This window comes from Paroedura picta, chromosome 4 (genome assembly GCF_049243985.1).
Source record: "Paroedura picta isolate Pp20150507F chromosome 4, Ppicta_v3.0, whole genome shotgun sequence".
NCBI lineage: Eukaryota > Metazoa > Chordata > Lepidosauria > Squamata > Gekkonidae > Paroedura > Paroedura picta.
This window is the reverse complement of record NC_135372.1, coordinates 126,492,856-126,520,237: the sequence shown is the minus strand read 5'-3', so window position 1 is coordinate 126,520,237 and position 27,382 is coordinate 126,492,856. Positions and strand designations below refer to the sequence as shown.

General features: G+C 47.7%; 1 protein-coding gene across 1 annotated transcript in view; it reads left to right on the top strand.

Annotated features, from left to right (window-relative positions):
- Positions 1 to 9,025: 9,025 nt before the first annotated feature.
- Positions 9,026 to 27,382, top strand: part of KCNB1 (potassium voltage-gated channel subfamily B member 1) — a 214,319-nt gene continuing 195,962 nt past the window's right edge. The window contains exons 1-2 of the mRNA XM_077335590.1: positions 9,026 to 9,579; positions 12,459 to 13,123. Coding sequence (XP_077191705.1) covers positions 12,557 to 13,123 — 567 coding nt within the window. The 5' untranslated portion in view covers positions 9,026 to 9,579; positions 12,459 to 12,556. The remainder of the gene's footprint in view (positions 9,580 to 12,458; positions 13,124 to 27,382) is intronic.

The following is a 27,382-nucleotide window of genomic DNA, read 5'->3' as shown; positions in this document are numbered from 1 at the left end:
TGCAAATTCTTAATTTCTAGCCAGAGAAAATTTGGGGCTTAGGGTAGAACAGAGACACATCTGTCTGAATAGCTATTGGTGAGTGACAATAGGGAGTTGTCCAAGCTTAATTCAGCGTACAGGGCCTCTGGTTTCCCCTGCTATCAGAACCCAGCTTTTTCTTACTCAGAATGCATTTGTCCACGCTAACCTCCATTTAATGCACATGTTTTATAGCTATTCTGGGAACAGATGCCATTAACAAATGCCCTTCGCACCCTTACAGCAAAGTCTTTAAACTACATTTTAAAAAAAAACCCCAAGGTTTCTGGTTTCTAACTCGCCCCAGCCGTGAACCTTTACAAATTACAATGGCAAACAACAATTTAACATCTGTACATTTCTTCATTAGGCAAGTGCAATGCTCATATAGTTTTGAGAGCCTCTGCTCCGGAGTGATCAGATCTCGGCACACCATGTGCAGAGTGAGGAGTGGCCTGGAGATTCTTTCCACAGCTCAAAAAGAAGTGTTGGCTTATAGAACTCAAATGGTCCAGTTGGCGAACCCCCCTGCTCTCTCTCCTCTAGGGTTGACCGCTTTGGGTTGGGAAATCTCTGGAGACTTTGGGAGTGGAGCCAGGAATGGGCAGGATTTGGGGCAGGGAGGGACCTCAGTGGAGTATAGCGCTCTTCCAAGTAAACCATATCCTCCAGGGTCATGGATCTCTTCAGTCTGGAGAAGAGCATTAATTCCAGGGGATTCTCAGGTCCCAGCTGGGGGCTGGCATCTCTGCCTCTCCACCTGCTTCAGTATGGATCTGGCATCCCTACAGGAGAAGGAGGCAGAAGCAGACCAAGCTAGCCTTTCCAGCTACTGGCATTCAGAGGTACACTGCCTCTGAGCCTGGAGTTTCCATTTTCCCATACTCGCTACAATCAGTTAAAGGGTCTGTCCTCTATAAATGTTTCTATGGTTGCAAATTATTGAGGGAAAGACCTCTCTTGTCCCAATAAAAGAGGCCTAATGGAATTTTTTTTAACCAGGTGATGTTATTTACCTCTATATGCCATGAAAAACTTAAGCTGCCCATTAAGCTTGGTCTAGTGGTTAAGAGCAGCAGCTTCTAATCTGGTGAGCCAGGTTTGATTCCCCATTTCTCCTCCACATGCAGCCAGCTGGGTAACTTTGGGTTTGCCACAGCACTGATAAAGCTGTTCTGGCCGAGCAGTGATATCAGGGCTTTCTCAGCCTCGCCCACCTCACAAGGTGTCTGTTGTGGGGAGAGGAAAGGGAAGGTGACTATAAGATGCTTTGAGACTCCTTTGGATAGAGAAAGGTGGCATATAAGAACCAACTCTTCAGTAATCTCAGGGCTCTCTCAGCCTCGCCCACCTCACAAGGTGTCTGTTGTGAAGAGAGGAAAGGGAAGGTGACTATAAGACGCTTTGAGACTCCTTTGGATAGAGAAAGGTGGCATATAAGAACCAACTCTTCTTCTTCTTCTTCTTCAGTAATCTCAGGGCTCTCTCAGTCTCACCTCCCTCACAGGGTGTCTGTTGTGGGGAGAGGAAGAAAAGGTGATTGGAAGCTGCTTAGTGACTCCCTGGGGTAGAGACAAGCAGCATATAAGAACCAACTCTTCTTCTATCAAACTTTCCCCCCCTTTAAGCCAGTTGGCAGCCCTTAACATGACTATTCCCCCTTTAAAGCTGTCTAATATCATGGCCATCATAACATAATTTAATTTATGTAAGTTAATTATGCTCCGTGTGTGTGTGTGTCCAGTGCCACCAAATTGCAGCCAAGTTCTGGTGACCCCAGCCAGGAGCTTTCAAGGCAAGTGAGAAGCAGAGCTGGTTTGCCGTGGCCTTCCCCTGCATGGTCTTTCCTTAGTGCCCCCCCTTTAAGTACCAACCCTGCTCAGGGTCTCCAATCTGACCAGATCAGGCTGGCTGCCCCATGCCACCATCTCTCCCAAGAGCTGGGAGAAGCCACAGAGGACCATCCAATCCCCTACCTTCTCAGGGATTTAAAACTCACACACACCTGACAGGTATATTTTCTTGTGTCTGTCCTGGAGTTTCTGTCCATCCGCTTCATTGGGTGAAACAAGATCATAGAATCATAGAGTTGGAAGGGGCCATGCAGGCCATCTAGTCCAACCCCCTGCTCAACACAGGATTAGCCCTAAGCATCCTAAAGCATCCAAGAAAAGTGTGTATCCAACCTTTGCTTGAAGACTGCCAGCGAGGGGGAGCTCACCACCTCCTTAGGCAGCCTATTCATGGAACCTAGTGTGAAATCGGAACCTGAACAGCTTCTGGGTATGGCTTCCATCAATGATTTCTGCCACTGGTTTCCAAAGTGTCCCCCCTCTCAACATTGCTCCTGGGAGACAGATGTCTACAGTGTGGAATGAGCTGGCAGCAGTTCCTCCCCTCTGCAAAATTTCCTTCACTGGATTCAAGCCTTTTATATGTTCCCCTTTGTGTCTGACAATTAGTTCCTAGGCAGAAAACCCAAACGACATTATTTTCAGAAGGCCGATTTGTCATTTTGCCGCTACAGTACACAAGGAGGGTTAATTACGCCTCCAAAAGTTACATCGTTTCCTGTCCTGGGCTTCAGTTTCAGACTCGACATTTTAATGCAGCGTCATACAATAATGTAGCTGCCAACCTCCCGACGAGGCCTGGGGATTCCCAGACTAAGTTCCCATGAAGACAATGGCAGGCTAGGCGAGAACAGATTCTTTAGAGCTCTTCCCCCCCACCATTTCTGCCCTTCCCAGACTCCGCCCACAAATCCCCAGGGATTTACCAACCTGGAGGTGGTAATCCTAGATAATAACTGCACGGTGTCAATGCCCAGTGGTAAAGCAAATTACTTTTGGAGGTAATTCTAAATCTGCCACCAGGAGAGCCAGCTGTGCTGAGCTGCATCCCCAGTGCAGTTCATGGATCAGTGAGGGGAGGCAAGGTGGAAGAGGAAACCTAAGCACAAGGAATAAAATTAAATCACCTTCCCCCCCCCCATCCTTAGGAGAAATATCTGTCAGTCTGATGCATGATTGTCTCATTTTCCGAGAAAGAATGCGGGGAAACAAATGTATGTTTTTGTGAGTCATTTGGTTGGGTGCCTACTGGCGTCAAGATTGCCAGCCTCTGGGGGGGGGGGGGACTTGGGGATTTCCCAAAGTTATAATTGTTCTCCAGACTGCAGAGCTTTATTCCCACAGAGGAAATGACAGCTTTGGAGAGTGGGATCTGTGGTATACCATAGAGTGTGGGGAAAATGGAATTCCTAGGGCATCCTGCTTTCCCACTGACCTCATTTTTTCTCCCCAAACTCTGCCCTCCCCAGGCACTGCTCCCAAATCTCCAGGAATTCCCCAGCCCTGAAGTAGTAACACTAAGGCAAATTCAGTTCAAAGACCAGGCTGGTCAAGGAACTACCTGTTCCTGCATCCTTCTTACCCACTAAGATCTACTTCTGAGGCCCTGCTCTGGTAAGAGTACCAGAGTGCAGACAAGATGAGTGAGCATTAAATGCAGGGCCTTCTCAGTTGTGGCACCTCCATGGTAGAACTCCTACAAGAGACTCACAGGGTGTTTAATCTAGATAGCTCTGGGCTCCAGGTGAAAGCATTTTTATTTTTCCAGATGTTTTGTTGATTTGTGCCTTTCCCATCTTCCTTTTGTCCGGCTGGCTCTGAAGAACTGCTGCTAGTTTTATTGTATTTTAATTTTACTATGTTTTATTTACTTTACACTCCCCAATTTCCACCCCAATGGGGACCCAAAGCATTTTATACCATTCTCCGCTCCTCCATTTTATCCTCACAACAACCCTCTGAGGTAGGTTTGGCTGAGCGTGTGTGATTGGCCCAAGGACAGTGAGCAAGTTCCCATGGCATGAGTGGGAATTCTAACCCGGATTGGCCAGATCCTAGTCCAACTCGTCCATTCCACAACATGTACAGCTTCCCCTTTATTTCATTGGACTTTAAGCCAAATAGATTTGGGTGCTGCTTTTAACGTCCTGGCTTCTGTGCTGGCCCTGTGCCGCTGTGGGATTTCCTTTTGGGTCTGCTATGTTCTAGAACTTTTTATATCCTTTTTAAAAACACGAATGTTCACGTTTGCCTCAGGAGCAGAGTATGAATACACGAGAGACCAAAAGTACCAAGATCTGCCAGTGCTTCACCTGACATTTCTCTACCAGTCAGTAGAGGGCGACAGGGAGCCGCACTTCAGCTTCTGTGGGGACCAGAACGCTTCTGCTGTGGTAAAGCAGGAGAGGGAAAGAAAAATAAGCCACAGGCTCTTCATCCTATTACAGGCCTTACTGCCTCCCCGCTCCGCTGTCTGATAGGGGAGGGGAGCCGCCATATGTTACCCCCTGAAATTAATTAGTATTTTACAATAACCATCTCTGCAGGAAAAGAGGGGCAATGCTTCGAATAACAAGTGGGATCATAAATAAATGATGGCAGATCTTATAAAGCCCGGCCTCAAAAAGCTGCTTCTGTTGCCGTCTTCATCCTGGGGAGGATGGCATCTGCTTGCCGTCGGAACACTTAAATCATTCCACGAACCAACGATCTTGCGCAGCAGGCCTGCCCCGGCCCACAGGCAGCCCAGGCAGGAGAACGTGCGCCCCACGCAAAGACGCAGCGCAGGTGGGATGGGATGGCAAACAGATGTGCTTAGTCAGGAAAGCCTTTTTACAAAGCAGGGGTAGGCAAACTGTGGCCCTCCAGATGTCCGTGGACTACAATTCCCATGAGCCCCTGGCAGGGGCTCATGGGAATTGTAGTCCATGGACATCTGGAGGGCCACAGTTTGCCTACCCCTCTTACAAAGGAACAGGGCATGGGATGGTGTTGAAGGCCGAGATGGGCTAAGCCCCTCAAGGGCAACTGTGGACCCTCCGGCTGAAGGAAACCGACTGATGAAACAGCCACTAACAAGGAGCAGGTTTCCCTGGGAATGGCCCCGTTCCACTTAATAGGGTTGCCAATCTCCTGGTGGGGCCTGGAGCACTCCCCGATGACAGAGGTTTGTTTGCTTGGAGACAGTGGCTGCTTTGGAGAGGGGATTTCCCGGCATTACGCCCCAGATTGCTTGCTCTTGGAGATTTGGAGGAGGAGAAATCTGGGGAGGGAGAAGGTTGGGGAAGGGAGTCCCACAAAATCCATCTCCCAAAGCAGCCATTTTTAAATAGAGGAATTGATCTCTAGTGCCTGAAGATCTGTTGTGATTCCGGAAGTTCTCCAGGTCTTAACCGGAGGCCGACAACTGTAATCATATTCCGCTGATGTTTCTGCCTTCCCCAACTCCCACCTTCCTTGGGATCTATCCCAGTTTTTTCACCCAAAGTTGGCAGCTCTGCCTCAGTCCTCTGGCAGGAGCGAGTTTTCCTCCCCCCACACCATCAGGGCAATCAACTTGTAATGGGATAAAAACATTGGAGTCTCTAGCTCTTTTTCTCTCTCCCTATTGGCAGCACACCCCATGGAGGGCCAATCAGCTTGGGAGTGAGTTGTCTGCATGCAACTTCATAATGTTTAGTAATGGCTGCAATCACATAAAATCTGCCGTCTGGACTTCATGAACCACATTACCAACTCTCCTGCTACATCCCCTCTATGAAACTGCTTTTCTTGCACTGTGACACCTCTGGGCCATTTTTGCTGTTCTGTCTTTACATTTGTACAAGGATCATTAAATATTTACTATGACAACAGACACCCTGTGGGGTAGGAGGGGCCAAGAGAGCCCTGACAGGTCGGCTCTGTGAGAACAGCTCTAACAGGACTGTGACTGGCTCAAGGTCACCCAGCTGGCTGCATGTGGTGGAGCAGGGAATCAAACCCAGCTCTCCAGATTAGAAGCCACTGCTCTTAACCACCACAACACTTCCAGGGGTAGATTGGCAGGAAGCAAAAGAATTCCAGGTGCCTCACTGCCTAACATCTCCTGGGAAGACATCTGTATGCAGAAGCAGAGGGTCTGGATCAGCCCTCCAGGCATACACCTGAAATTTTGCAAAACAGCTTTTTTAATGAAGGTAACAGGGGAGCACTGTGTAAAAGGCTTCACAAAGTCACTTGAATAAATTATTGAGGACTGTGGAATTTTGCAACATTTAATGCAGGGATTCCCAGCCAAGACTCCATAGGGCCCTGGGGCTCTGTTGGATATCCCCAGGGGCTCCTTGGCCTTTCCCCTGTGCCCAGCCTAAATGGATTTGGCCACAAGCATTGCTGTGAAAGCAATGGCCACTTTCATTGCCCTGGGTGTGGTGTTCTCACGTGGTTGTCATGCCTGGGAAAGGGGGAGGAGTCTGGGTGCCTAATCCTGCCTCAACCTTTCCCTCCCCCCACAGTCCTCCTAGGCCATGGCAGGAAGGTATGGCCAGCTGACAACACTTCCTGCCTGGTTCCAAGATGCCTCAAAACATGAGACACCTTTCAGGGGCTCCTCCATGGTTAAAAGGCTGGGAGAGGTTGATTGAATGTGTCATGTTGACCTTGATGCCTCCTAGTTCAGGGGTAATCAACCTGTGGTCCTCCAGATGTCCATGGGCTACATTTCCCATGAGCCCCTGCCAGCGTTTGCTGGCAGGGGCTCATGGGAATTGTAGTCCATGGACATCTGGAGGACCACAGGTTGACTACCCCTGTCCTAGTTGGTTCTCAATCAATCAGTCAGTCAATCAACCTTTAATGGCATGGTCCTAGTTGGTTCTATAACCCTATCCTATTTCACTGTTAGAGCCTCTTGTGGCGCAGAGTGGTAAGGCAGCCGTCTGAAAGCTTTGCCCATGAGGCTGGGAGTTCAATCCCAGCAGCCGGCTCAAGGTTGACTCAGCCTTCCATCCTTCCGAGGTCGGTAAAATGAGTACCCAGCTTGCTGGGGGGTAAACGGTAATGACTGGGGAAGGCACTGGCAAACCACCCCGTATTGAGTCTGCCATGAAAACGCTAGAGGGCGTCACCCCAAGGGTCAGACATGACTCGGTGCTTGCACAGGGGATACCTTTACCTTTACCTATTTCACTGTTCCTTGAATGTCCCCTCTTGTTGGTCGTATTGACTCTCTCTGGGCAATCTTCCCTGAGTCCGGCTGAGAAAAGCAGACCATAAGAAAAGTAAATAAATAAGAGGAGAATCTAGGTGCATGTTGCTCCAATGATTTCTTTATTTGAAGATTTAAACCCTGCCCTCGCCCCACCAGTGACTTTGGGATGGAAATGTAAGAAATGGCAATACTCAAATCCTTCCAAGAATTCATATGCCGTCCCAAACAACGATCTATTCAAAAATCTACTTAAGGCAGCTGGGGAAAGGAGGCCGATTTCCACAAAGAGCTGCCTCTGATGGGGCTCTGCAACACTTAAGAGCCATTAGAGCGCCAGATTCATCTTCATTAATGACACTAAATACATTGGGCCTCTTTCAGCCTTTCCCAGGAAGAGAAACCACTGTAGATTTTGCGTGTAAGCAGCTGCACCCTGATGAAGATGCTGAAATGATATTGAATCGGGAGAAATACCCACTGATGCCTTGGGAGGGGGGAGATGGGTGTTCAGAAACATTTTCCTGGAACTTCAATTAGCATTTCTTCTTCGAAACATACCATTTGGATGGGATTCATTTGCAGGTTCTCTCTACAAACTAATGAGATCCTAGCCCGGGGTAACGTGGCACTTCAAAATGAATCCCAAGGATGCATTCTTTCACTCTCTAAAGATGGATACGTGCCACTCTCTCTCTAACACACAAAGGAGGCCTTTCCCTCTGGTTTGTAAGGCTTTCCCCCCCCCTTTACAGATGTGTTGCTAAGGCAGCAATCCAAAGCACCCTTGTTTTGAAATTGATCCTTCCAGCAAGCAGTCCAGGGTCACCACACAGAGGCAGGCAAAAACAACCCACATTTGAAGGCCTTTTATCTTGAGAAGTCCACCAGGTTCGCCATAAGTCATAGAATCATAGAGTTGGAAGGGACCTCATGGGTCATCTAGTCCAACCCCCTGCACTATGCAGGACAATCACAGTCCTATTGCTCATCCACTGTAACCTGCCACCCCCTTGAGCCATCACAGAATCAGTCAGATGGCTATCCAGCATCTCTTTAAAAATTCCCAAAGATGGAGAACCACCACCTCCCGAGGAAGCCTGTTCCACTGAGAAACCGCTTTGACTGTCAGAAACTTCTTTCTGATATTTAGACAGAATTTCTGTTGAATTAATTTCATCCCATTGGATCTGGTCTGTCCCTCAGGGGCAAGAGAGAACAATTCTGCTCCATCCTCTATATGGCAGCCTTTTAAATACTTGAAGATGGTTATCAGATCCCCTCTCAGTCATCTCCTCTCTAAGCTAAACAGACCAAGCTCCCCCAACCTTTCTTCAAACCCCTCACCATCTTTGTTGCCCTCCTCTGGACACGCTCCAGCTTGTCTACAACATAATGTTAATGGTTAACAGATTCCATAGATAAACTGAAAAAAAACACACCCAGCAATTTGGATTTGTTTGTATTCACTTTGATTCCAACAGCACCTTTAAGACCAACAAAGATTTATTCAAAGCTTTGAATAAATTTTCGTTGGTCTTAAAGATGCTATTGGAATCAAATTTTGTTGTGGCACTTCAGACCAACAGGGCTACCCACTTGAATGTGTATTCTCTTGAGGCTGAACTGCATGGGAAACATTGGGGTTCAATAAATATGTCTGCATTAAGACAGTACTGGGTGACTAGATAATCAATAGCTGACAGTTAGCTGAGACTTTGACCTTCTGTCCCCTGCCCTGTGGAGGAAGGGACACTCCAATTGGCACGTTCTTCTACTTCGAAACAAAGAACCGTTTCGTGTGACTTTTGGGGGTCCAGCGGGCGCATCTCACGACTCCGGCCGTTTTTCCTCCTCTCCGCCTGTGCCGCCGGGGAAGCAAAGCGTTAACCGTGCCGGTAATGCCGCGGTCCGGCCTGAAGGTGGCGCCGTTCCCTTCTCCTCTCCCTTCGCCTCAACTTCCCGAGCTGCTCGCCCCAAAGTCCGGGACAGAATTGCAGCGAGAAGGCGAAGGCTCAAGCTGGACTTGTTGATCCCCATTAAGAAGCCGCGCGAGGCGAGAGGGAAGAGAGCGGCAGCGCGCGAGGGGAGGGCGTTTTCTTTCGGGGAGGAAAAAAAAAATTCGAATTCAATCCGGATCTCATTTTCGGTTTCGGCGGATTTCAAGGTGGGGCTTGGAAGAAGACGAAGAAGAGCGAGAGAGAGAGAAAGAGGAGAGAAAGAGGAAAGGGAAGGGGGTGCCAATGAGGCCCTCGGCGAAGCTGCTGGCCCACCTCTAAAGAGACGCCGCGAATCCCCGGCGCGTTGCCGCCCCGCAGAGCCCCACGGCGGGGCGCTTGGCCAGCGCGGGCGTTTCGTGGCCGGCTGCTTGCGCCGCTTCGCCCGGGAAGATGCAAGCGACGCCCGGCGGCTGCTGAGCCGTCCTCCTCCGTCGGAAGCAGGATGTAGCGCCCCGGCCCCGGCCCTCCTCGGCCCCGAAAGCCCGCTCGCCTCGCCCCGGGGATCTCGGCAAACGAAGTGAGTGGCCGGCTCGGGGGTGGGGAGAGGTGGGGGCCACCCAGCCGCCCAGACTGGCCAGCCGAGCTCTCTCTCGAGGGGGATGAGCAGGCTTGAGATGGGGAGGGGAGGGGAGGGAAGGGAAGGAGGGATTCCCCCTCTCCCCCCAGCGCCGCTTCTTCGGAGCCCGGCAGGGGTCTGCCGCGACCTTTCACGCCTGGGCTCCTGGCGGGGGCAGCCAGCGTGGCGCCGAGGGCGGGAGGAGCCCCCTTCCCCTCCGACCAGCCGCTTCCCGGGGCTCGGTTTCCATGCCATCTTGTCTCAGCAACAGTGCGGGGAAGGCTGCACAGAGAGCTCTGGATCGGGGCTGCAGTCCGGCCTGGGGGGGGGGAGGCTTTCCTGCGGGGGGAAATGGGGGGGGGGCGCGAAGAAGGCGATTCTCCATGAAGCCCCCCCCCTCCCGCGGCTCAGCCCGGCGGCCTTGCAGCGTCTAACGTGTCAGCGCCCCCTCCCATGCACAGACTGGCGTGGTCTCTCCCGTCGACCGAAATGGAAGCCATCCCCGTGCCTTGTGGGACATAATTGCCCTTTTGACTCTGCCCTTCGCCTCCCTCGGATCCAGTTTCCATAGAGGCATTTGTGATCCCGGAGCTTATTAGAGACAGGCACTCTCAAGCATACCACCAATGCAGGCGCTTATGTGCTTAAATGGAGTCACTGTGGAAAGGACCCCTTGGCCAAAAAAAGAGGGGGGGGGGTGGAGTATCTTTGTTAAATGCATAAAAACAACATTCTCTTTTTTTCACCCTTCCTCTGTTTCTGGTCACTTTCCAAGCCAAAAGTTATTTTTAAAACCCTGCAGCGCTATTAGTCCCTTCCCCATAAGACATGCACACACAACGGGTGTGTTTTCTTCTATTAACAGGACCTCTTGTGGGCCTTCTGACTGGTGCGCGGTCCACCTTGTTAAGTGGTCACCAGCTAGTCCCCATTTGAAGATCCCTTGCCCCTTAGTTTAAAGGAGTTTGGGCCGAGAAGGGGGGAGAGGTTAGCTTATTAAATATGGCTTCTTTCACCGGAGGGGCATTCCTTGGAAAGAACTCCAGGCATATAGGATCCACCCCCCCCCCATAAATATCAGTCTGGCTTCGCTCCTTATTAGACCTGTATGGAAGGGAAGGCTCTGCATGCCAAAGCAGGATGTGTAATTAGGTGCTCTGATTAGTGTCAGCTTGTGCCCCTGACGTCTTTGAGTTAAATTTATAAACAGGTAGCACATGAGCAGCGTGGAGGGACAAGCATGCAGATGTTATAAAGAGATAATAAGGATGTCCATGCGTTTGTTTTTCTAAAGTTCGCAGTTGTTTTAGGACAGAAACGGTTGAGGGGGGGGTAGCATGAGAAAATGGCCCATGTAACCTTAAATATGTTGACGTTTTTAAGGACAAAAAAAACCAAACAAACTCCGGCACAAATACTTCAGTTCTAAAATGACTTTCCTTGGAAGTAAAACCAGTTGATTCCAATGGCATTTACTTGCAAGGGTTGGTTCCTCGCCTTAATGCAAATGTAATTGGTGTGCCCATATATTGAAAAATGCCTGTACAACCTTGACTTCTGTAAGAATAACACATTGCATTTTGAGTCCTTGCACCTCCCCCATGTGCAGTATTGAACGTGATCTGTCATAGGGGAACGTGCATGAATGCAAGGCCCCTGTTTTGATTTGCCAAGGGTATGTTCTGGTAGGTGTGTACCTGATTTCTCCATTAATGTTTCTGAGGAGCACACTGTTTATAGAAAAGTCATGCAAAGTAGCTCAGATTAACTGCCTGCCTAATCCTTTACAAAATCCAAAGAGTGGTGCAAAGCTTTCCATTTGTTTTGTTTAGAGACCTCTGGTGCAACCAGGAGGAGATTTGAGCCCTCCCCCCAGCAAAGATAGCTGTCTGGGTTTTTGCTTGAGAGGTGGCTGGAGGAGAAAGGGAATGCATGGCAGGGGAGAGGGGGTAGTCAAATCCAGTGTCATTTTAAAAACACCTTAAACCTTTAACGTATTTTTAGAACCTTTGTTCATGAGGAAACATTTTGGTATGGAGCTGTTGCTAAGTATCCATTCGTGAACAGAGCATCCTCCACCCCACCCTGAAAATCTAAATAAGAGCAAGGTTCAAGTCAGGGAGAACCTTCAAGACCAACAATATTTCCAGGCTACAAGCTATCAGGAGTCAAACCTCTCTTCATCAGATCTCCCCTAAATAAGAGTTTTCCTCCATAGGACAGAAGTGGGAAGAACCTGGACATTAATTCCTGGACAGATAAATCAGTGGGAAGGGGGCTGGCCCCCATGAGTTGCCATTGGCTCCAACTGCAGGGTTTCTGAGTTCCTCTAGCTGTTGTTCTTCAACCACGTGCCGCTCAACTACTTGCCCAGGGGCTGGACCCTACGTGCTTCAGGGAGTCCGTTTCAGCACCTGAAGGCGTGGACAGCTCTCAGGGTTCCCTCCCGTCAGCCTGGGTTCTTCCCACATCTGAGCCTGGTGCGGGAGTCCTGTCCTGTTCGCTGTCGCCTCTCCCTCCTACTTCTTCCCAACCCACAGGTTTAAGGCTGGCTGTTCAGTTTCAGCACCACAAAAACTGAACAGCGACCTGTGCTCTTGCAGCCCGTCTGCTGCTGCTGCTGCTGCCGCCGCTTCGGCAAGCAGATTGAAACGAGCCATTTGTCTGTCTGTCTGATTAATTCTCAAGCCAGCAGCTCGGCAAGGAAGGAAGGAAGGAAGGAAGGAAGGAAGGAAGGAAGGAAGGAAGGAAGGAAGGAAGGAAGGAAGGAAGGAAGGAAGGAAGAGCTGTGTTTGATTTGTGGAGGTCACCACGGGCCCTGTGTGTTCTTTCTCTTGCAGGCATGGAGGAGAAGGAGAACAGGTGAAGAGATCCAGTTCAGAATCCTGATTCCCCTGGAAGTGTTCATCAGCCTGTTACAGCCTTATAGAGACAAGCAATGCCTGCGGGGATGAATAAGAATGGATCCCGATCTACTACCTCTTTGCCTCCAGATCCCATGGAGATTGTCAGGAGCAAGGCCTGCTCCAGAAGGGTCAAGCTGAACGTGGGTGGCTTGGCCCACGAGGTCTTGTGGAGAACCTTAGATAGGTTACCACGGACAAGGCTAGGCAAGCTCAGAGACTGCAACACCCACGAATCCCTCATGGATATATGCGATGACTACAACTTGGAAGAGAACGAGTATTTCTTCGACAGGCACCCTGGGGCATTTACTTCTATCTTGAACTTCTACCGGACGGGCAAGCTGCACATGATGGAGGAGATGTGTGCTTTGTCCTTCAGCCAAGAGCTGGACTACTGGGGGATCGATGAGATCTATCTGGAATCCTGCTGCCAGGCGAGGTACCACCAGAAGAAAGAGCAGATGAACGAGGAGCTCAAGAGAGAGGCAGAAACCATGCGGGATAGGGAAGGCGAGGAGTTTGATAACACCTGCTGCGCGGAGAAGAGGAAGAAACTCTGGGACCTTTTGGAGAAGCCCAATTCCTCTGTAGCGGCCAAGGTAATGCCAAGCTACAAGTTCTTTATTCTCGGTCATGACTAGGACGTGTTCAGGAACCGGAAAGGAGGTTGGGAGAGGAGGGAAGGGGCTCTTCAGGCTTAAAAGAAATTGTATCGATCTGGCTGTGGTCCATTGCCATAGTGTTTGAGTCTCGACTGCAACAGGAGGGATTATAGGAGCCTAATTACTGCTCAGGGCTATGGAGTTTCCAGTTGCTGTTTCTTCTAGGCCTGCATACTAATGCAAAGGCATTTTTTGAAGGGAAAGGTAAGTGAGGCATACATTACCAGATTTTGCATGCTGTACATTTATGGTACCGCAGTGGAAGGCAGAGGGTTGTAGAGAATTGGGACAGGGCAGATAACTAATTGGGCTGGATATCTTAAGAACGGGAGCCATCAGGCTTGGACATGTGAGATGTTCACCTAACTTGTAGCGTAATCTCGATCCATGGCCTGTTTCGCTGTACCTTTCTCAGATCTCCCAGAAAAATACGCAGGATTCGTTATCTTCTTAGAGGTATATGGAGCGGTGCTCTTGTCTCTGCCCATAGTTTTGTTGTTGTGGGAGGAGATAAGTCCGTCCCTTTAATCATTTGAAACTGTCATGCTTTTATTTGACAATGGCTGTAAATAATAGACTGTATGAATTATAGATTGCTGCTCCATTAAGCAAATCTCAGTTATCCAAACTCCTTCTCCATTCATATTGATCTTGTGTGTGACTCTGCCCTCCTGTCTAGACACGGGTGATCTCCTGAACATGTGTGCCAGATGTTCTGTTTTTCTAAAGGCTGGTACAAGCTCCTGTGGTTATTTTGATTTGTGTGGGTAGTTTTTAAGAATTTCTTATTTCTAGCACTAATGTGTGTTGGGCTTATCTGGAAGAAAGAATCTTTTGCTTTATCTGTAGTCCACAGGCAGCCTTCTGTAACCATATCAGCAGAGGCAGTGCAGCTTGTTGAAAGTTTCCACTTAATTGTCCTCAGGGTATCCATTAGGAGAGGTCTGGCTGCAGTGCTCTGAATCCTTCCTAGGAGCATCAAAGGTGAATATTCATATAATAGGCAACCAAAGAGCATGTGACATAGAAATCGGTCTTGTGTTGACATTTCTGTCTGATGGGACTGAAGGAAAGTAGCTTTGCTTTGTCCTTCAGCCAACAGATGGATTAATGAGAACCTGAAGTTCTGTGTTTGTGTAGAGAGAGGAGAGAGAAAAAAACTTCTGGTGCTGTGAATGAAGGTCAGTGCGTGACTCCAGGGCTCAGTGGCAATGCTCTTACCTTGAAGGGTCTGTCTCTGGCCCCTTCAGTTACAAAGGATGACAACAAGCACGACTGAGAAATAATTATTGCTTGGGCAGGTTCAAATTTCCACTTAAGATCCTGTTGTTTTGCTGCTGCTCCAACCTGATCTCCTAAAGAGGTCCAAGTAAGCAGAATTTATTTATAAAGTAACAGGAGACGGATATTTTCAACTCATTAATTTTGTTCCTAAATCCTCGGGTAGGGGAGAACTTCGTGTTGAAACAAAAGCTCTTGCATTCTGCATTTCCAGAATTGTGGCAGGCTAACCATGCTAAACATGACACTTCATCATCAGTAATATAAGTTTAAGAAGAAACACATTGAAATGGTCACGGTCATGGCCATGCAGAGGCTATGATGCTCCTGTCTCTATGAACACAGAGAAAGAGAATGGCTTATTCCTGGAACCTAAATGATGACCAGCAAACATCTCTCGGTAAGATTATTCTCAAGATGAGGTCTCAGTATAGGGGGGAAAATAGACTTTCTCTCTGGCTGCAGCACACTTGACCTCTGAAGGTGAGAGACCACCAAGAAGGGTTTCTGACGGTGGTCTAAGTGAATGGGCAGGGGGATGTGGGAGAGGGTGGTCCTTCTGATAGCCTGGTCCCAAATAATTTAAACTGTTGGACCTCACGTGACTCAATGAAGCTCCCTACACTCAGTCTGTCCATTGGGCCATCTAGCTCAGAACTAGCAGCGAGGACAAGTTCTGTACCTACCCCCTGGCCTTCCACTCACACCTCTCTTCCTGCCCCCACCCACGTACCTCCCCTGCCTGCTCATGACCAGTTGCTCAGCCACCTTTCCACAAGGGCCCTATGAAGTCATGTGTTTGGGAGTGTTTTTGTTGTCACCGTCAGCCCCTGCACACTCTTCCTTTTTAAGTGGTGGTCAGCTGGCGTAATTCGGAGCATGGGAGGTGGGGTGCTTGTGAGCAAGTGGGTGAGGGAAGGGCACTCAGGCAGAGGGCAGAGGCAGGTGGCAGAGGGCCCTGCCAGAAGCCCGCCTGGGCGTATGCTGATGCCAGAGCTGGCTAGCCCCTTCCAGACAAAGAAGGGCCTTTTTCAAGACTTCCTGCTTATGATCCCTTAACTGGAGATGTCCATGAGTTGTGTCTTGGACCTTCTGCATGCTGAGGAGCCCCCATCCCCCTCAAGTCCTTATCCGCCACTTTGAATTGCTCCTGGAAACCTACTGAAAATTGTATCGGTGTCCCAGTGCTGTCTCTTTATCGATGTGTTGGCATACAGCTTACGAGCCAAACTAGATGCTGCTTTTTGCTCAGGCTCTCTATCAGGACTTGAAGCCATATTGCCAGTGAAAGGCTTACTGGCAACTCCTGTGTAGAAATCACAACTCTGAGTAGGATTGCAGTGTAGGTGGGTGGGCTCCTGCTTTTTCTCTGCATCATTTTCAGCAGCTGATATCCCATGGGCTGTAGAAGGGGGTGTTAATTCACCGCATCAGGGGCCACCAAGGTCCATATGGAACCGCCCCTGTGTCACCCGGATCACTTTGGGTGATGAAAATAGTGTGGAACAGAATCAGGCCATCTGCATTTTTTACACAAGTTGCCACAGAGGCGTGCAGCTCCTGTATGTCTTCATGGAGAATTTGTGTCAAATGTAAACAACATTTGGTCCTTAGAGAGGAGGGTTCAGGGTTTGAATTTCTGGCACCCAGGTCAAGCTTCTGACCTTACCTTTTGTCCTTAAGTAATGGAAATCACATATAACAGGTCATTGGTTCATGGTTTATACCCCATTACTTTTCTCTCTCAATAATATTGGGGAGGGGCCAATAGCTCTGAGGAGGAGCATCTACTTAGCTTGTAGACGAAGGAGTTGTTTTTTGTCCCCCTCTTTTTACTACCTGAAGGAGTGGCTTATGATCTACCCATCCTCTCCCCACAAAAGATAGCCTGTAAGGTAGGTGTGGCTGAGAGAGCTCTGAGAGAACTGTGACTGGCCCAAGGTCACCCAGCTGGCTGTTTGTGAAGGAGGAGTCAAGAAGCAAACTGGGTTCTCCAGATTAGAGGCCACTGCTCTCAGTCACGACACCCAGCTGGCTCTCAGGTACTATGTTCCATCCCCAGCATCTTCAATTGAGGATCAGACAGTAGGCAGTCTGAGGCCCTTGAGAGACCCTGCCAGTCTGAGTAGACCCTACTGTCTGATGATCCTATGGTCATGGCACATTGTCTGTTCAAAACTTTGTCTGTTCAAAACCAAGAGATGTTGGCAAAGAAAGAAGGGTCTGAGAAGTAAAGCAGCAATTGTCAAATGGGGTCAGTCACCTGGAAAGCTTGTCAGGGTTTTCTCAGCGAAAATGTTGGGAAACAGTCAACAGACACCTTTGGAAGCTAATTTGCTTTCCAATATCAGCCTTCCCTGGTGTGATGATAATATAAGATGCTCAGTTCACCACATCTTTTGTCCGTGGTTTAGGTAAGCTTGGTAAAATGTGTCCTAGGATCTTCTGCAACATCTAGGAGACCTTGAGGCTTCTCAGGTGGGTGTGTCAATGTGGGAAATATTTTCTGTCGAGAGAACGCTCAAAGATCACTACCAGAAAATAAGTAAGAGCTGACAGGTTTGGGTTTTGTAGACCAGACAGCCTTTATACTTCAGGTTGTAAAACGTGGGTTAAGTTTTTCGACCCTTGACTTGTGGAACTCTCTGACGCTGGATGTGATGAAGGCCACTGGCATGGAGATCTTTGGGGGGATTATACATTTGTGTGGAGGATTGGCCGATCAGTAGCCTGTGTCTGAGGCCATAAAAGTTGCTGGCAGAGGGAAATCTCTGCCTAGCTTTTCACCTTTCATAGAACCTCTGTTTGTCCATTCTGGGGGGAAAAAGCAAGACTATAGGACCCTTGATGTGTTCTGCCAGGGTGTTTCTTAGGATAATCAATTGAGTATTCTGCTTGATCATGACAGGTTTTCCCTCAGAATAATATATACTAGGATTCTTTTGAGCTCTGAGAAATCATTTCAAAGGTGGGGGGTGGGGGGGGGTAGATGCGATGCGTTAGGAGAAGGAATAGTCACGTTGGGTTTCTTGCAAGAGACAGATTCAAGCTGCCTTTTTTATTATTTCGGATGGAACAGGACTGCAGGTTAATAATTTATAAGGGTAGTTTGGCGCGGAGGCAGGATCCAGCGATGCCGGCCTCCGGTTTGGGCAGTCTGTGGCGGAGACTCAGAATCCATTAGAGGCTGTTGATGCCCATGATTTATGGTAGATGAGGATGGGTCATCCTGGCCAAGGAAGTGTCTTTTGTGATTTATCAGTGAAATCCATTCGAGGTTTGTCTTTGCAGGAAAACAGCTAGAGTGAAGGCATTTAGCAATTCGGGCCTTCCTGTGTTCAGCTGCCGTTGATCGGCAGCTTTGGTACAGAAACTGAGAGAACCGCTGGAATTTCTTGATTCTTCACATTTCTGTAAAGGCTCAGAGTTTTTAACTGTTTTGAGGCAAGATGGCGTCCAGATAGAAACACCGGCTATCCTGCTCCGCAAGTTATATTTTATTCTGTTATTTTACTCTGCTAATTGAAGTTTCCTGAAGGTCTGTGGCTGTGTGCTATCTTGTGCTATCTTGTGCTACTCTGAACTGAAGGCATTCCTCAATCTTATTTTGTTAATTATACCAACCACGGAAGAGCAGCGCTTATCAAGGAGTGCCTCCTTAGCAGAGGGCCATAAATCGCAGCCTAACTTCAAGCTCTCCAATAGGCAGCTTTAGTATAAAAGGGGAGAATTTTTTTTTCTTCAATAACCACTGTTTTACAGAACTACAAAGTTACAAAAATTGTTTTCAGCTTGGAGCAATTTTTTGCTTGTCTGCTTACCTGTTCCTTTAACTAATTGTCCAAGTATCTCTGCTGCCACTCATCATATGGGAATGGGAGTAAAACGCAGGTGTGAAGAGGATTTAAACTTGCCAGCTCAAAAACAGACGAGAATAGGGGATTACTTTGTGACCAGCAATGCCTCAACATTTAGCATTCCCACCAAGAACCGTTTTACTCCTCTGGCAGAAACTGAAGAAAACCTAAACTTAAATCCAAACAATTCACTCCTAGAAGCTGACAGTAAAGGAGGCACAGAAAACCTTGCAGGAGAACTCTTGGAGCTGACTGCAAGAACAGTGGAGAGTATTTTCTGCGCGTTGAAAAGGAATGGCTATCTACTCGAAAAACTTACCCAGACAGTCTCAAGGCTAGTCACCCTGACGGAGTCCAAATTAGCCTCTAATGGGCCTCTCCCCCAGCCATCTTATTATCCTTCTGGTTCAACCACAAGGACCTGTGAGAATCCTTACACAAGGCAGTCAGAAGACAAAAGAAAACTCCAACACCTGATTTTACAACCATGTAAAGTCTGCCTGGTTATCTGCCGGTACAAGGGGTGGGTCCCCCCTTGGAATTCTAAGCACCTGGCTATCAAACATCTGAGAACCCTAATCATAGAGAGGCACTTCCCTATAGACCTAATCTCAACAGAATTCCTTAACTATGCAAATCAGGCACAGAGAATTATGCTCACCTTCAATAGTCCAAGGATACCTTCTCTACTCCTAAAACAGAAATCTATCCTGGGTCCTAAAGGAGTTTTCCCCATTCGAGTCTTCACTAATACTGTAACAACTGCTTTGTTTTCAAATCCTCCTCGCCAGAAAACCACTATACCAGCAGAAAAGCTTCCTGAGGAAACATCAAATAACACATTACAACAGGACCCTTCTAGACGGCCTGGCCAACCAGACTGCCTACTCTCAAGTTCTGGAGATCTTCACCTTGAAAACTCCTTTGAAGAGGGCCTTATCAACTCCTTTTCGACCCTCCCAACATCAGAACGTCTAGCCATCACAAACAGACTAGAATGTCTCAGGTTGGAACTTTTGAAAATTCACGAAGTCTCAGCAGTTCAAAACCTATCCCCACCAACAAACTGCAACCAAACATCCACATCACCAAGCACTCCAGCTGTTTTCCCTCCGCCCAAGTTACTCCCTGATAAGATACAGAGCTCCAGAGATGAAATTTCAATCTTCCAGCCAATGGAGTGTGAACCTGTGAAAAACGGCCCATCTGCACGGAAACAGTCCTCCTCTACTCATGGACTCCCCTCCAAAAATGGATGTGTCTTCTCAGATTCAAGGGGAGAATTAGATAAAATTTCAAACTCGGACTGACTGTTAAAGATACTATCTTGGAACTTGGGGGGATGGCAGAACAAATTCTATGATCCTGAATTCTCAAAATTTTTAAGTGGTTACGATATTCTTTTCTTACAGGAAACCTGGGTCCAAGATGTAAGCTCTGTAGCTCTACAGGGTTTTCAGCCATTTGCCACACCGGCAATCAAAGTCCATTGTAAGGGCCGGGGCAGTGGCGGTCTGGCCGTCCTTGTAGCGGTTGACTTAATAGCAGAGGTTCAGACCCTGGAAAGCAGCTGCCCAAATTACATCCAAGCATTACTGATTAAGGGACCACATTTCGGCAACCTCCTGTGCATCAATGTATATGTCCCTCCAAAACTCTCACTGTCACAGGATAAAGGGAAACTTTGGGACCAACTTTCCCACACACTGGAAAACCTTTCTTCTCAGTTTCCTAATGCCCAAATAATTATGTGTGGTGATTTTAATGCCAGAATTGGCCCTGGTCACTCTGACTCTAGGGCAGATGTCAACTCTCAAATCGCGGAGCACACATGTCTTTTAGAACGAGTCTCACAAGACCCTACAATTAATAAGCCTGGTCTAAAATTATTGGAGTTGCTATCCTTGTTTAATCTTTATGTCTTACATGGCTCTAAGTTTGATAAGTCTGGTGGTTCCTTCACATTTTTATCTTCCTGTCATGCTAGCACCATAGATTATATAGCAGTTTCACCTGCTTTACTAACAGAGGTGGTCTTTTTTGAAGTAGGTAACTCTCCTTTAAGTGATCACTGCCCTCTACAGCTCTTACTTAAATATAATAGCAACATTCTTTTACCTCCAATTCCTGAACTCGCTGAAGGTACATTTCCTGGCAATAGGAGGCTGAAATGGTCAGAGCAGGTACAAAACAACATAGCTCAAGCTCTGACGAGTGATGACCTTAAATCCCTGCGATACACCATTTTATCTCTTTTATTGTAACTTAGTAGTCCATGTTTACATTTTTAGGTACACAATATTGGAGAAATATTGTTTTATTTGTTTATATTTGTGCCATATTGTTTTAATTGTGTTTTGTAATGGCCTTTGGCTACATACAATAAATGTTATCGTATCGTAACTGTTTTGAGGCGGAACAGTTGAGTTGAAATGGCAGCATTATCCTATTCAGCAGGGGTCCCCCCCACCACTGTACGCACGGACACCGTCAAGTGTTTTTAAGGAAGTGGGTGGGGCCAGGTAGGGGTTTTGCCCAGCAAAGCTTCTGATTGGCTATTAGAGATTTAATTGGCTGTGGCAGCAGCCGCTACCACAGGACTGCACTGTGTAAGTTAAGCTGTGGCAATTGTTTTCTAACCAGCTCCACCTCCTACGGCAGCCATTTTGTGGCAGCCTTCCTGTTGCTATGCCCATCATGCTGTGTCAGAATTCGAAATATGCCTGCAGTCTGTAACAGACTGGAGGCCCCTATGTAGAATTACTGCAGGATCTAAGGTTACGTGAACTGGAGTAGCTCTCTGTGTGGGAACGTGCTCTTTCAGGGCAATCCTAAGTGGAGTTATATCTTAGTGTACAGCTCTGGTTAGAATGACACTGTGACTGGACTAATTATTATTAGTAGTAGTATCATCATCATCATCATCATCATCATTATTAAAATGTATTTCCTGCCACTTTTGAGTCCGGCTCATGGCAGGTTACAAACCGTCCATGCTAAAAAAAACCAATAAAACTCCATTAAAGCAAACCAAGGACACAAAGAATCTTCAAGCTCAGATGTTTGTCATTCACCTTTTTGTCCCCCTTCTGTGACTGCCACTAGAACAAGTGACTAAATATGTGTTTCATAGGCTGAAGTTAAGGAGAGGTTGATAAAGGCCTTTCTCTCCCGAAGAACCTGCTAGTAAGTCAGTGTGGGCATAAGTCTGTGTAAATCAGTGGTACGGTGCTGATGGGCCACGTTTATGTATTGTAGCCATTCTTGAGAAGTCGCTTCCACAGACGGTTCCAGGAAGGCAGTACAGACTGGGATGTTCATAGGATGACTTTGAATAGGCTACTCACCCCTGGGTGCGATTTAAATATCCGGTGACTACAGGAACGAGTCGCCAGATGTAGGCACTTCAAAATGCAATGTCCTGAGCAGAGTTACTGTAAGGCCATGGATACTGGTGGTTGTAGACTGGTTTACTTCTCCGTAAGGTTGCTCTGTCAGGGTCCCAAATATTTCCACCTTTACAAAAGAACGTTAGGAAGTTCCTGAACCTGTCAGGCCCAGGGTGGTGTGGTTAGGGTGTCAGACTAGGAATCCAGGAGATCCAGGTTCCAATGTTTACTCTGACACAGGAGATTGTTGGTTGACCTTGGCCCAGGCATGTGCTCTCAGCTAGAGCTACCTTAAAAGGTTGTTGTGATGATAAGATGGAGGATGAGGGGACAGGGTGAGCCACGCTGGGTCCCCATAGTGGAGAAAGGCTGCACAGACAGGGAGGATGGAACAGTCTCCCTCCTTTACAAAAAGGGAGGTCAAGACCCTCTCTGAGCTCTCATAGGCATGTTGCTGGAAGAGCTCTGTCTTGCAGGCTCTGTGGAACTTAGAAGAAGAAGAAGAAGAAGAGTTGGTTCTTATATGCTGCTTTTCCCTACCTGAAGGAGGCTCAAAGCGGCTTACAGTCGCCTTCCCATTCCTAGGAAGCTCCGTCAGGACCCAGGTCTTGGGGAGCTCATTCCACCAGTTGGGGGCCAGGGCTGAGAAGGTCTTGACCATGGCCAGACGTACCTCTTTGGAGCCAGGGATCCTCAGCCTGTTGGTGTTGGCAGAGTGGAGAGCTCTCCGGAGAAAGTATTTAGATAGGCAAACCCTCCGATACAAAGAAAGCATATTACTAATTCAGTTATCTGTATTTCTGTCCCATTTCTCCCTCCCCTTTTATACAAGGAGCTCAGGGGAAGCATGCAGCTTAATTTATTTGATACATTTACAGAGGACCTTTCTTGCTGAGGCTCCGAGAGGGTTACAATATGTAAAAAGAAATGCAGTCAGACAGCCCAAGACATCCAGTGCTCACTGCAACAGGGCCGGGATTACAAAAAGCAGACAAGAAACTGCATTGAAACTAGACATGCTGCAAACAGAGCACAAAATAATAATAATAATAAATACAAAATGGTTGAGGGAAGCCAAAGACAAGGCACACAACCAAGATGATAATAGAAAGTGCCATCTACAATATTACTCCCTTTATGTAGCTTCCAAACCATTCCGTTCTGCCAGACTCCTTTTCCCTTCATAACAATACCCCTCCTGAACACTTCTGCTTCCCACATTTGGGGACCGGTAGAGTAGTGTGAGAACTTCCCTGATTTCCTTAGTCAGGCCAGGTTATTGCCTCACAGCACCTATGTGAGTACGAGAGAATAACTGTGAGCTTCATGCCAGAAGGGAGATTCGAACCCAGGATTTCCAAATGCTAGACCAGGGCCCATTCCGCACACGTAGGATAATGTGGCTTGGCAGCTGGATTTTCTTGTTGCAGAACAGGAAAATCTACTTCTAAAGTGCATTGAAAGAGCATTATCTATTGTGTGCAGAATAGGCCCAGCACTTTAATCGTGGCTCGCCATGTGCTGGTGGGGAGGGGGAAAGAGAGACAGCCCAGTGTTTTCGGTGAAGTCACCGTCTGCGGGCCTCAAACAGCTGGCTCATTTACCCAAGTGCTCTTCTTGTCAGCACGGAAGCCTCCAAAATTTGTGGCCAAGATTGGCTCGCGCCGTCTCGAAGAACCGGATCATGTGACCAGGCCAGGCTGTTGCAAGGAGTTCAGCTCTTCAAAGGGCTGAATAGAGATCTGAGTCCTTGCCGGGTTGTTATGAGCCAAACAGCTGCGCCTGATTACAATCATTTGGGGAGCACGATCCGCACATGTTGCCAGCCCACTGTAAGCTGCTGCTTCATAAATACAGTCCTTTGTATGGAGCAGGTGGCAAGGTCTTTTGTGGGCAAAAGAGCAACTCTCTCCTTTTTTTTCTTTTTTGGTCTCCTCCTAAGAAAGGGCTCTTTTTTATGTGCTCTGCCAGCCATGCATCACGCTCTCCTGGGAAACCCAGTGTCTTACCAAATCAGGGAAACAAATGCCCAGGGAGATGTATCTGCCGTCAGTGATATTGGAGCACTCAGATCGACTCATAATTACTTTTGTGACCTGGGGGGGAAAAATCTGTATGTCTGTGAACTACTGTCCTTAACCCTTCACAAATCATAGTCCGGCATCTTCTTGCAAGACCATTTCCCAGTTTTTCTTTTTTTAAAATTATTTTTAACCATAACATAAATTTTGAATGCTATGAGCTGTCAGTGAAGAGTATACACTAATGCAACTTCTAGATTTCACCGTGTGTCCATAGCATATGCTTAAAAATTCACTGCTCAGAGAAAGACTGTGTTCCAAACCTCATTTCTGAGCTGGTTTTTTATAGCTCGCTTTTGACTACTCAAGGGAGTCTCAAAGCAGCTTACAATCGCCTTCCCTTCCTCTCCCTACAACAGACATCCTGTCAGGTAGGTGGGGCTTGGAGAGCTCTGGAAGAACTGCTTTGTGATAAGAGCTCTAAAAGAACTGAGAATAGCCTAACGTCACCTGCCTGGTTGTGTGTGGAGGAGCAAGGAATCAGACACAGTTATCCAGGTCAGAGACTGCTGCTTTTAACCACTACACCACGCTGACTATAAACAAAAGCATGGTGGCAGGATGTTATTAAGGCACTGCATGAAAACTCTTTTTCATCACAACAGATTGGGCTTCTTTCTTCAGTGCATGAAAATGAAAAATGAAAGAGAGGCAGGAACATTGGAGATGTGACCACAGCATCACCTGTCTCTTTCCTACCTGTTGGCTGGCTCACCTGAAGACCAGTTTGCATGTCCTCCATGTGAGTGTGTGGATAACGGCCACAGTTGTGGTCTTTCAGGGATACCGAACATCTCCAAGTTGCCATCTATCCATCTTGAGGTCATCTGTCTACCAGAAGGCAGGAAGAAAAGGCAGCAAGCCAAACTGGACCTCTTAGAGGTTAGTGTTAGACCAAGAGCTGGGAGACCCAGGTTCAAATCCCTGCTCTGTCTTGATTCACTGGGTGCCGTTTGGCTACTAACTCATTCCCAGTTTAACCTTCTTCCCAGCTTGGTGTAGTGGTTAGGAGCATGGACTTCTAATCTGGTGAGCTGGGTTTGATTCCCTACTCCTCCTCCATATGCGACCAGCTGGGTGACCTTGGGCTCACAGCAGCACTGATAAAGCTGTTCTGACTGAGCAGGAATATCAGGGCTCTCTCAACCTCACCCACTCACAGGGTGGCTGTTGTGGGGAGACGAAAGGGGAGGCGACTGTAAGCCACTTTGAGACTCCTTCGAGTAGAGAAAAGTGGCATATAATAACCAACTCTTCTTCTTCTATCAAACTGTTTTTCCCCCTTTAAGTCTGTTGGCAACCCTTAAGATATCTAGTCCTCCTTTAAAGCTGTCTAATATCATGGCCATCACACCATAATTTAATTTATATAAATTAATTATGCTCCGTGTCATCTGGTTTATCTTAGCAGGACGACTCCGTGTCATAATTGCAGTATGTTTCTGAATATGTGTGACATTAAAATTGTGGGGAATTTGTATGAAAATAACAAAAAATGGATCCAAACATCCGCATCTCATCCATCTCTTATCCACATGTGCAGAAGGCTTACTGACGTCTTTAGTGGATCACTGTTTTCTTTCGGCTGGCGAGACGCTCTCAGAAATCTGCTACGCTTTGAAAGGATCCCCGTGATGCCACCTGGGGGGCTGTCTGTTCAGCTCTGCGCTGCTTCTGCACTCCCAGCCCTCTGGTCCCCCCCTCCCCATTTCCCTTAGCAGAAGCCTCCTGCATCACTGGCTATGCCTTTCCTTAATCACACTCGCCTCTCTTGCCCTTCCCTCTGGATGGGATTTAGCCAGGATCAAAGTTGGCTGCGGGATGTCAGACTGTCTCCTAAATATCCTCTCTCTTCCCCATCGAGGGATATGGATTTGCCAGCTGCAGCTTTCCTATTAGGTACTTTGCCGTGACAAATAGTGCTGGCCTGGCTTCCTTCCCTGCCTCCGTTTGGGGTTTGAGATTGGATGCCGCTCAAGAATGGAAACTACTTCTCTCCCGCAAGTGGTCGCCTGCAAATTTTGATTGGAGTCTGACTCCTGCTGCTCCGTCCCCAGGGGCCTGACCTGGATAGCCCAGGCTAGCTTGAGCTCATCCGTTCTCAGAAGCTAAGCAAGGTCAGCCCTGGCGAGTAAGGAACTCCAGGATTGCTACGCAGACACTGGCATTGACTAGCCGCCCTCTCCATCGCCTGCCTTGAACACCCTATGAAGTCACCATCCGTTGGCTTTGACTTGACAGCACTGCCGACATGCCCCATTCCCAGACAGTAAATATTCTGCTGGTCAGCAGCTCTTAGAGAGCCAGCATGGTGTAATGGTTAAGAGAGGCGCCCTCTAACCTGGAGAACAGGATGAGATTCCCCACTCCTCTCCATGCAGCCGCTGGGTGACTGTGGGCTCATCACAGTTCTCCTAAATCTGTTCTTGTAGAGCTGTTCTCATAGAGCTTTCTCAGCCCCATCTGTTCACAGAATGTCTGTTGTGGGGAGAGGAATGGAAGGTGATTGTATGCTACTTTGGGACTGCTTCAAGTAGTGAAATGCAGGTATAAAAAACAGCGCTTTTCTCTTTCTTTGTCATTGGCATTTGACACCTGATTCTTTTGTCTTAGAACGTTTGAGTGATCCTTAACATGCTGTTGCGTCTGATTATATCAGATTATTTTTGTCTGAGTTCCTATCTTAGTGCCTGTCAAAATCAAGGCAATCTTGTTATGGCTGTGGATCCAAAGCACCTGTTTTGAATGCTGCGGGGGAAGATTTGCATTTGGAATTCAGATTGCATTTGCAGGTTCAGAACGATCTCTCTTGCAACACTGGAATGTTTGAAAGGGCCACTTCCGAAAGCCAGCATGAAAAATCTCACTTACCTAAATAGACCACTGGCAGTCTTCAAGCAACGGTTGGATACACACTTTTCTTGGATGCTTTAGGATGCTTAGGGCTGATCCTGCATTGAGCAGGGGGTTGGACTACATGGCCTGTATGGCCCCTTCCAACTCTATGATTCTATGATTCTATGGTTCTAGGTGCTGGAAAACGTTATAGTTCCATGGCTCAGATGTGGCTTCTTTCATGCAGGAGGGATTTGTTCTAGGATGCTTGCTCTGGACCCCCAAGTAGTGGAATCGAAACACGGACACAGAGGCATGTCCCTGCCCACTACCATTCCCATTTTTATAACGCCTCTTCTTAAAAACATGCATAAAAACAGTCTTTGGGTGTCACCTGTGAGCATTTTTAAAAAGTACTTCATAATATTGCATAGTTTTTTTTTTAATCCTGCCACCCCTACTGACTTGCTGCAATTCAGTTCACTCACCCATGGTCCTAAAGCACCATGCTTTAGGACACTAGCTTGGTGACACATATAAGCTTCCAAAAACTTTGTGGCAGGGCTACAAAGAGGCCTCAGGCTCACACAAAAATGGCTCAGTACACTTAGTCAGGTGCCATCCATTTCTGAATCATGTCCAGTTATTGACAGCGTTATGATTTAATCATAAGGTCTGGTTGTTACTGCATTTCCTCATGGTTTGTGGTTTGCTTGCTTGCCTGATGGACATGATGCCGTTTGCCTTCCATGT